At 37.7% G+C, this 9,621-nt stretch overlaps 1 protein-coding gene across 3 annotated transcripts in view; it reads right to left on the bottom strand.

Moving 5' to 3' along the window:
- The window catches only part of polm (polymerase (DNA directed), mu), an 8,919-nt gene extending 2,573 nt beyond the window's left edge, over positions 1 to 6,346 (bottom strand). Inside the window, exons 1-9 of one of the 3 annotated variants that reach the window (XM_087175658.1) lie at positions 5,641 to 6,346; positions 4,681 to 4,858; positions 3,340 to 3,438; positions 3,068 to 3,238; positions 2,891 to 2,962; positions 1,399 to 1,519; positions 1,178 to 1,310; positions 327 to 429; positions 1 to 211 (exon numbers count right to left, since the gene is read on the bottom strand). The exon at positions 1 to 211 is cut by the window's left edge and continues 60 nt beyond it. In XM_087175658.1, coding sequence (XP_087031784.1) covers positions 1 to 211; positions 327 to 429; positions 1,178 to 1,310; positions 1,399 to 1,519; positions 2,891 to 2,962; positions 3,068 to 3,238; positions 3,340 to 3,438; positions 4,681 to 4,858; positions 5,641 to 5,819 — 1,267 coding nt within the window. In that variant the 5' untranslated portion in view covers positions 5,820 to 6,346. The remainder of the gene's footprint in view (positions 212 to 326; positions 430 to 1,177; positions 1,311 to 1,398; positions 1,520 to 2,890; positions 2,963 to 3,067; positions 3,239 to 3,339; positions 3,439 to 4,680; positions 4,859 to 5,640) is intronic. The other 2 variants (XM_087175657.1, XM_023412437.2) reach the window with 2 other exon arrangements.
- Positions 6,347 to 9,621: the final 3,275 nt, after the last annotated feature.

Below are 9,621 nucleotides of genomic sequence, written 5' to 3'. Positions count from 1 at the left end.
GAGAGTCCGAGTCTCCGGGACTGCCCGAGTTCGCCGCCGCTGTGTTTCCTGTCGGCGTCCCCGGGTGTCCTGTTCCTCGTCCCTCGTCCTCGTGCAGTTTAAAGATGGAGAAGCACCTCTCAAAGCGGTCCATGTTGGAGGCGGGACGAGCAGGGCCGTCCTTAGACTCCAGGTAAGAGTTTCTGGTGGTTTTCTGGTACAACAGGAAACCCTGCAGAGACAGAGAGACTCTTCACCTCGTCTCATGTGATCAGTTCAGGATTAAAATCAGCATCAAACCAAGAGTTTCTCCTCACACTGACTGAAGCAGCAGGCCGTGACCTTACCTGTGACTCCAGCCGGGACACCACTTTCGACATGAGTCCGTCCTCTCCGCCTTCCTCCGGGTGGGTGATCAGGAAGTCAACGTCGTGGCCGGTCGGCTTCCCTCTGAAAAAAAGAGTTTCTATTAAACAGCTGAAGTTTCTTCTGACGACATCCTCCGTGTCACTCCTCATACGGACGCAGGACTCTGCTGGAGGACACAACGATGCTGCAGGTTTACGTTGCCACCAACCGGTTTAGTTTCAGCCTCAGCTGTCATCGCCATGGAGACGAGGCCAGTCGGACATCATCGATACAGTTGTGAACAAACACCGAAAATGGAAACAATATTTAAAAGTGAATTTATTAAAGTTGTAAAATCAGTTTTGAGTTTCCACCCAGTCGGCGTCGCACATCGCTGAATTTTGAAAGTTCTGTGTTTGGATGTTTCCTGCTGAAATGCACCTTGGGAGTCGTAGTTAAGTGTCTCCAACTGTGCGGTCATGTGACACGAGTCGAGTTTTCATCCAAGTTCGGTGCAAATTTTAAGAGAATTTCAAGAAAATTCGCAAAAGAAAATGCAATTTGATCCACAGTTCCATGGTTTCAAGATACTTTTATTCCAATATCTTTAAGAGAATGTAAATAATTAAATGAAAACAAGTAACTCTAATATGTTACAGAATTTCATCACAGCTTCAAACAGTAGAAGTCACATGTCGACCCTGTGGTGCGAACTCCAAACCACAAAACTGTTTATGTAAGAAGACGTTAACGTTTAAAACCTCATCAGAATGACACTGACACTGACACCGACCTGTGTGTGTGTGTGTGTGTGTGTGTGTGTGTGTGTGTGTGTGTGTGTGTGTGTTACCTCCTGAATCCTCCGGTCAGAGTGACCTGAGCTCCTGGTGACACAGAAACGACGGCTCTCTCCACGACCTCTGCGATGGCGTCGGCCTCCGCCTTGGCGACAGGCTGGTTGAGGTCGTCGTAGTGCTGCAGACCTGAGGGACGGCAGCGCACGTGTCCAATCACAGAGACAAACTACATGAAATATAACGAATCTACACGCGAAAACGCCCGGACACACACCTGCCTGTTGCGCTCGGTTGAGTGTGTGTCCTGAGTCCTGCAGCTGCTGCAGAGTGTGTATTCCCTCTCTGATCCATCGCTCCGCTGTTTTTGGTCCGACTCCAAAAATACCTGTTAACACCTGAAACACACATTAAATTAGATTTAAGAGGATCTGGATCCTCTTTATAAACATTACACGAGTCTACACGCTGCTGTTAATGAAGATTAGAGGAGAGATTTTACTCTATTTACTTGTTTAGTTTGTATTTAGTTTATATCTAATTATCCCTGTTTCTCTATTTCTTATTATTATGATAAAGTTCTGAGGTACTTAGTTTACTTGAATATTTCCATGTTGTGCTGCTTTATATTTCTATTCATAAAAACTTCTACATTTCAGAGGGAAATATTCTTCTTCTTCTTACTGCACTAGATTTATCTGATGCTTTAAATACACGTTCCTTCAATGAATCAGAAACATACAACAAAACAAAAAATGATCAACAAATCAATTACAATGTGTTATTGGTGAAGACAAGATGAGAGTTTATTGATCCCAGGCTGCAGCTGCAGTACATGAAGGAGTAACAACCAGCCCCACCTCTCCCAGCTGCAGGGTGGAGGAGGATATTGAAGGTGCGACAGTGTGGTTCACTGATGTGTTTTTATTTTCTTTTTATTTCCTTATTTTATCGATGGTTTTGTTGTTTTTCATGGGATTTACTCACAATAATGATCCTTTAATGCGACTCAACACAAGTCAGTGCTCGAGCAGAGCCACTAGGTGGAGCTAAAGAGAAAACAAGAGGCACAAACAACTCGTCTGTTCAATGAAAATATAATTATTTAGCTTTAATATAATTTAGCAGATAAGTAAAAACTCAAATCAGAATTTCTTGGATTATTAAGCTGGTTTAATTTCTGACACATCCTGTGTTTAAGATGCTGCAGTTGGTTTAAATGAAGCTACACAGACGACAGAAACGAGGTCCCTGAGTTTTGTGGCACTTTATCTCTTTTGTGTCTTTTGAAGCGACAGATATTTGGTTAAAATGTTGTTAATGGAAAGTAAAACGTGAGGGATTGAGGGGCGGAGGCAACGCTGACGAAGGACCAGTGGCTAATAACTGTTGATGACATGTTGTTAATGAAAAACTGACACATCAACAAGAAGAGAAACTTATACAAACAAATAAATCCATCATCAGGAACCAGAGAGTTTTGATTTCTTCTTTGTCTGTTTCTGTCAGTGTTTAATGTTGCACGTCTTCAGAAGAAACTGAAGCTGTGTTTGCTTTCGACCAACGAATGACGAGACGTTGACATTTAGATTTTTTCCTTGTCTTGTTTTCAGAGCATGAGGAGGTAAAATCAAACCATTAAACAAGACTTTTTTTTATCTTTTAATCTTCAATTTTTCTTAAAACCCCTCAGACGCTGGAAATCACTGTGATAGATCATAGATTTGATACTGCTGCGTTTAAGTTTGTGGGAAAAGCAGCTGACAAACCTTTAGTGCTTTATATCGCTCAGACTGCTTCGTAGATTCGACCTCAGCTGATGCTCCAGTCTCCAAAATGTCCTGCAGGAACAGAGGATGAAAAACAGGATTATCATCATTATTATTATTATTATTATTATTATTAGATCTAAAGAAGGTCAGAAAGATGCACTTCACTCCGCTCACCTTGATGACTCTCAGTGAGTGTTCTCCGAGACAGGGCAGCCCTCTGAGCTGCGTCACGCCCGTCACCGCTCCGGGCAGAGCCTTCATCACGGCGGCGGCTCGACGGAACGCGACGCTTCGTCCCTCCTGGTCACTGAGCTCAGCGTTTTCAGCCAGGAGCGACAGAGCGTCCTGAGACGGAGAATCATTTATACAAGAGACGTTTCTTTATCAGCTGACGTCAGAGCTGCAGGTGAGAAACATGAGGTCTGTTTATGGGGGGGGGGACATACAGTAAGGATGGTGTTGTGGTTCTCCAGGGTGGTTCTTCTCTGACAGGCGTAGCTGGGAACGCAGAACACCACCACCTCAGCGTCATCCGTCCGCTGCTCCTGTGATTCAACAGTCGGACAATTACTGCTGAAAACCAAGAGCTAGAAGCATTATGTAAAATTCACATGCAGCTTTTCTTTTCTTTTCTTTTCTTTTCTTTTCTTTTCTCGGGGTTGAAAAAAGAAACAAGAACAAAGCTGCCACGGTTTTTGTTTGCAGTCCTTGTCACTGGTTCATTTCACAGGAACAGTCCACATTAATAAACATCACTGTAAATGTGCCAGAGGATGTTTTTCATCTCTGGACTCATGAATATAAGAATTTTAAATTAAAATGAGAGAGACAGTGAGTTCAGTTATAAACATTCAGAGCAACAATAAAAAGAGAAGAGAATATTAATGTTGGTTAAAAAAAACATCAGACAAGACACTAATTTAATAAAACATGCAACGCAGAAGCACATAACTCAAGACGTAAATAAAATATAATATATATATTAATGAATAGTATAGTAGTAATAATAATGAATATTAATGTTAAGAGAAAAGTAAATTGAATAAGAAATTAGTAAATACTAACTGCAAACATAAAATATATAAATCATTCTTAACAAAGCCACAATTAAAGACTGATTATTGAATGTTAATTAACCTTTTCATAAATGAGCTGTAATTAAACTGTGTGTTCAGTTTTCTCTTCTTCTGCAGAAGCTTTTTCTCAGTGGGATATTAAAGTGTCTCCTCCTGCTGCACCTCTTGTAAACTGGTCTCCAGTTGTTCTTATATTTGACAAAGCAGAAGTCAAACCACTTATAATCTGACATGTGAGAAACATTTACATATAATTACTGACGTCCTACATTCTCCTGATCAAATGATTCCTCTGACACACGACCCAACGTCCAACAGCAGCAGAATCTTTCTATCCTGCTCCAGTTTAGTTTTCTTCTCTAGTCCCACATTTATTTATTAAATTATTTATTATAAATGTCAAACACTGTCTTTCATTTCAACTGGAGATTTTAAGGATTTCACACAAAAAAAACAAAATTTTATAAAAGCAAAATCACACATATTTTTGCAAATGCAAGAGAAATCCAAGTCTCTGATTGGCTATTTACTGCTCTAAGCATACATGTGAACGTACAGGTTGCTCCTGTGCGTCACTTTAAATATGAGTAAGAACAGTTGATAAATGTGTCTTATTCTTCAGGAGTGTAAGTCTATTATATGAGCCTCGATTTCCCACAATCCTCAGGCTCAGAGAGCCAATGGTATTTAGTTGTTGGGAGTAAAACGTACCTGTAGTTTATGTGTGTCCAGGATCTGGACAGGAAGTCCTGCTCTCATGCTCTCTGTGTACCAGCTGATGTCCAGGAGGTGAACCGGGGTCCGGCCTTGACCCCTGCCCTGAGAGTCCAGCCACGTCCTGACCTCGAGCCCCGAGTTGTTTTCAGAAACGACGTGTGTGACGCTTTCACTGTGAAGAGACGACGTTCAACAAACAACACAACACAACACCTGATGTAACGCACAAGCTGACGAGCTTCCTGATGAACGGAGTCACCATTTTAATTGTCAGTTAATCTTATAAGTGTTTTTTATCTAAGAGTAATGTCGAACATTTAATTATGAGGATTTGCTGTTTTTCTCTGTTGTATATCTTATGTTGTATTTAACATCTGCAAGTTTTAGACGAAAAACGAGATTTCACTTCTGTGTCTGACACTGAGGGAATAAGACGTGATAAATAAAATACTTTCTTTTCTCCTCGTTTTTTTAATTTGAACAAAAACACGACATAAATAACAGAAGATAAACAAACCAAATAATGAACACTAACACATAACATTACAACATCAATAAGGCTCCACAACCTGAATAAGATATTAAAGAAAAACTGAATAAATAAAACAAAACAAAACAAAACAAAACATTTCAGATTCTGCATTACAAACTTATATAGTTAATTCTGTAGCTAGTGGAGCGCAAATTAAGGATCTTATTCCAAGAAAGTATTAGTACCTTTATTAAATTTCTCATTTTATGAATCTAGATGTTATAACGAATTATAAATGTGTGTCCTTACAGAAGGTGTTTCACATCCAGCACGTTTTGGTTAATCACCATATATTAGCTTATTCTCCTTTTTGTGTTTTCTTGCCTCTGTGGTATTTTCATTTAAGTTTCTTTCTGAGTTATTTACCTGTAACTTTACTTTTGTGCTGCTGTGACACATGATAAAAGTTGATCTCCTCTTACCTGAACAACTCCTCCACCTGAAATCCTTTCCTCCGACCGAGCTGAGAGAGGAAAGCTCGTCGACTCGCTCCCATCTTTCTCTCCAGCAGGAATAAAACCACCTGAGGGAACTTGTTTGGTGCTTCAGGATTATTGTCCCCGACATTAGAGGAGACTTTTCTTCTCTTTAATGGCACCATGGTTCACTCTGCGGTTAAATGAAGCTACAAACACGTTACGTCCATGTTTGGGTTTTGTTTTTTTGGCTAATTTTGACATTAGCCCCATTCACTCCTCTCATACATTAAACTTCTGTTGCTAGCTTGTTAACGTCTGTGTTGCTAGCTTGCTAACTTCTGTGTTGCTAGCTTGCTAACTTCTGTGTTGCTAGCTTGTTAACTTCTGTTGCTAGCTTGTTAACGTCTGTGTTGCTAGCTTGATAACTTCTGTGTTGCTAGCTTGTTAACTTCTGTGTTGCTAGCTTGATAACTTCTGTGTTGCTAGCTTGCTAACTTCTGTGTTGCTAGCTTGTTAACTTCTGTGTTGCTAGCTTGTTTTAATGACGTCCGTTAATATGAAAATATAATTATTAACCATTAAATGTTACGAGCGACTTCAGTTCAGGTGTTCACCGGGACTGTCTTTATTTTCTGAGGTAGGTTAGTGACACAAAAAGCAGCAAACTTCTGTGCAAGAGTGCAACCGGATGCAGCTGTGCGGTAGAAGCCGACACCGGGAGCACGTGACCAAAAATAATTCCGACTGGAAACAGTCACTACGAGCCCAGACTGCCCGGTATGGAAGCCCATCTGTGTCAAAATAATGAAATAAAATAGAATCGAATAGAATAAATATATTTAAGAATAAATAAAATAAAAATAATTATGTAGAGGTCATTCAAAAACAACAAATTACAATCAAACAAAAACACAGAAATGATCAAACACAGGAATCAAATAAACAGAGATAAATAAAAAATTTAAGTAAATTAATAAAAGCACAGAATATTTTGATAAAAATTATTGCACAGACAACGAATAAAATACAAACAAATAAAAGCCAGAGTGTGGCCATGGTTGTCTTCAATGACAATTGGATGACAATTAAGAGACTGAAGTAAAAAGATGGAATTTTTGATTGTATTTTTTGACCATGACTTATTATTATCTCATAATTTTGGCATAGTATGTCATAATCTTTATGTAATACCTCATCATTTTGTCTCATGTCTCTCATGTCATAATTCTTATTTAATATCTCAAGAATTCTTTTGTGGCAAGTAAAAAATTTGAATTATTTCTAACTTTTGAATTTACTAGATGCTAATATTATTTTTCTTTATTATAAATTTTACTCTGTAACTCAAAATTTTGTGTCATCATCTCATAATTCTGAATTGCTGTCTCATAAATCTTACTTTTACCATCAGTACTTTTATTTTTATGGGTCACCTGATAAATCTGAGTGATCCAGAAATGAATATTACGTGAGGAAAGTTTGGATACACAGAAAGAAAGTTATGTAAATGACAGAATTTTTGAGGGGAAGTCACTGTTTGGCAGAACTGCTAACAACAAGGAGCCCCAACAAGACACTTTTTTGTCCCCACTGGTTTAATCTTTAATAATGCATAGATTTATATAAACTTCTAAGGGAAATGTTTTAAGTGCAATTAGAATCTGTAAAGTAACTTCAGCTGTCAGGTGAATGTAATAGAGGAAAAACTACAATATTTCATGGTGGAGTAGAAGTAGAAAATGCCTCAAAATGCTAAAGTTCAGTAAATATACTCACTTATTATCACTGAATGTGGCTGTTAAATCTTCCACTATAATCCCATCACAGGTGCAGATGATGAGGATGAGGAAATGTCGGATATCTACAATAACCTCCATCATCTCTGAGTCTACTATCATCCCAGCAGAACACCTTCACCTGTCGCCTCATTTCACAGTTTGACAAGCAGCAGTGAGGCATGACCGAGCTCACTGTCGCTGCGTGACTGTTCAACAGCTGCAGAACAACTATGAGCTGCAGAGCTTGTTGAGACATAATTGGAAATGTATGGATCATGTAATTCTCCCTTTTCTTCATTATAGTGTCAAACCTGAGTCATCATCACTGCACAATATGTCAGAGTACACTGTACTCTGCAGAAACTTTAGTGGATTCACTTTATTGAAAGTGTTTGATCATAATAATTTAGGAAAAATCTGTAAAATAACAGTTTTTCTCCGTATAAATATTAATGAAACTTTCTGTAAATGTATTGTTTTTACACTTTATTTGAATTAGGATATTTTACTTTAATTTTACAGTTTTTGTTTGGCACAGAGGGGTCAGGGTGACTCTGGGCTTTTCCTGCAGAAATATCTCAGAAATAGACACATAATATCTACAGAGATGCGAAACCAGCACAGGTAAACTCTTGAGCTGTGTCTGAAATCACCCACTTGTCCTTAGTGGACAGTGAATTGAGATTTTTTTTGCACTTTTTATAGACAGATATAGAAAGATAAAGTGATTTGGGACACAGCTCTAGTCTTGTTTATTTCAGGTCCATCAGTACAAGGGAAGTGCTCAAAGATTGGGTTGATTAGAAATCAAGAAATCTCTCCTTCAAATAGGACGGTGCTGTGAGAGATAAGTACTTGAAGAAGAGCCACGTGATTAACCTTCTCTGGCACAAAGTGTTCTCCAGAGCTGTGGTTCTCAAAGTGGGGTGCAGGGACCCCCAAGGGTCCTTGAAGGGGTTCCTGAGGGTCCCCAGCAAAAAGATGAATAATTTATTTTCATTATAATTCCATCCATAAGTAACAGAGAAAGAATGTATGACTATTTTGGTCATGAGGTTCAAACACTTTCTGGAATAAAACATTTAAAAGCAAAACTCTTATAAGATGGGGATCCGGGGTCTAATTTGTGTCAGTTTAGGTCCTTGATGTGAAAAAGGTTTGAGAACAAAGACACATTAATGATGCGTCACTGCCTCTTCCTCGTTGGTAAGTTGATCATTACAAACTCGTTGTTTGTTTTTTTAAACCCACAAAACTATTTTTAATTCTTCTTATGTATGGTGTAAACATTTTCAAGAATACTGTATATAATTTACTCAGGATGTAGCTTATGTTTATATTTAGAAAGTGAGAATATTAGTTATATTAATTAGTACTCTGCTGTCAAAACTGCTAATGTCCAACACTAAACCTTTATTATAACTCTGACGCTGCTTGAGGGAAATTGGTGAAAAACACACCAAAGATTTATGTTCATATATGATTGAGGTAATTTAGAGACTGTGACCACCAGAGAGCACTAACAAGTTTATTAATCAACCATAAAATATCCAATTCAATAAGTGAATTTAAGGATTCCTCATCTGAAAAAGTTTTTACATGTCATGTGCTTCTGTAAAAAACGGATTATGTTTTTAATAACAACTTTATACTCCATATATGTAGTATAGATTTTTATATTTAATAGATTTAATCATTTCTATTATTTTTTCTTTCTTTTTATATCAGATTCAATATGATATAATGTAATATAATATTACAATATTAAATATTAATATTAAATACTATAACTAAACAATCTTGCAGTAATAATATATATAATAATAATAATTATCAATTCATGATGTATTAATATTAATTCATACTATTTGTATTGGTTTTACATATAATTATATATTAATGTAGACATATTATATTATATTATATTATATTATATTATATTATTAGATAAATCAATTATGCATATTATTAAATGGGATTATAGTAACCATAGTAACTTAGTATCCATTTCCTTTATAATTAACGTCATGTATTTTCGGTGAAGTTGTATAAAGTCCACGCTGAACAACGTGTTCTCGGTCCTCACTCCTCCCACTCAGTCTGATCATATGACCGACACTTGACTCCACTTCCTCAAACTCTGAAGCTTGCAGTGTGTTTGTCCAGCCTGACCACACACGCGCACTCACACACACACACACACACC

The sequence above is a fragment of the Seriola lalandi genome, unplaced genomic scaffold (genome assembly GCF_002814215.2).
Source record: "Seriola lalandi dorsalis isolate HSWRI2012SDOR001 ecotype SW California unplaced genomic scaffold, Sedor1 jcf7180002054480, whole genome shotgun sequence".
Taxonomy (NCBI): domain Eukaryota; kingdom Metazoa; phylum Chordata; class Actinopteri; order Carangiformes; family Carangidae; genus Seriola; species Seriola lalandi.
Note: the sequence above shows the minus strand (reverse complement) of the source record. Positions and strands in the feature narration are given on the sequence as shown.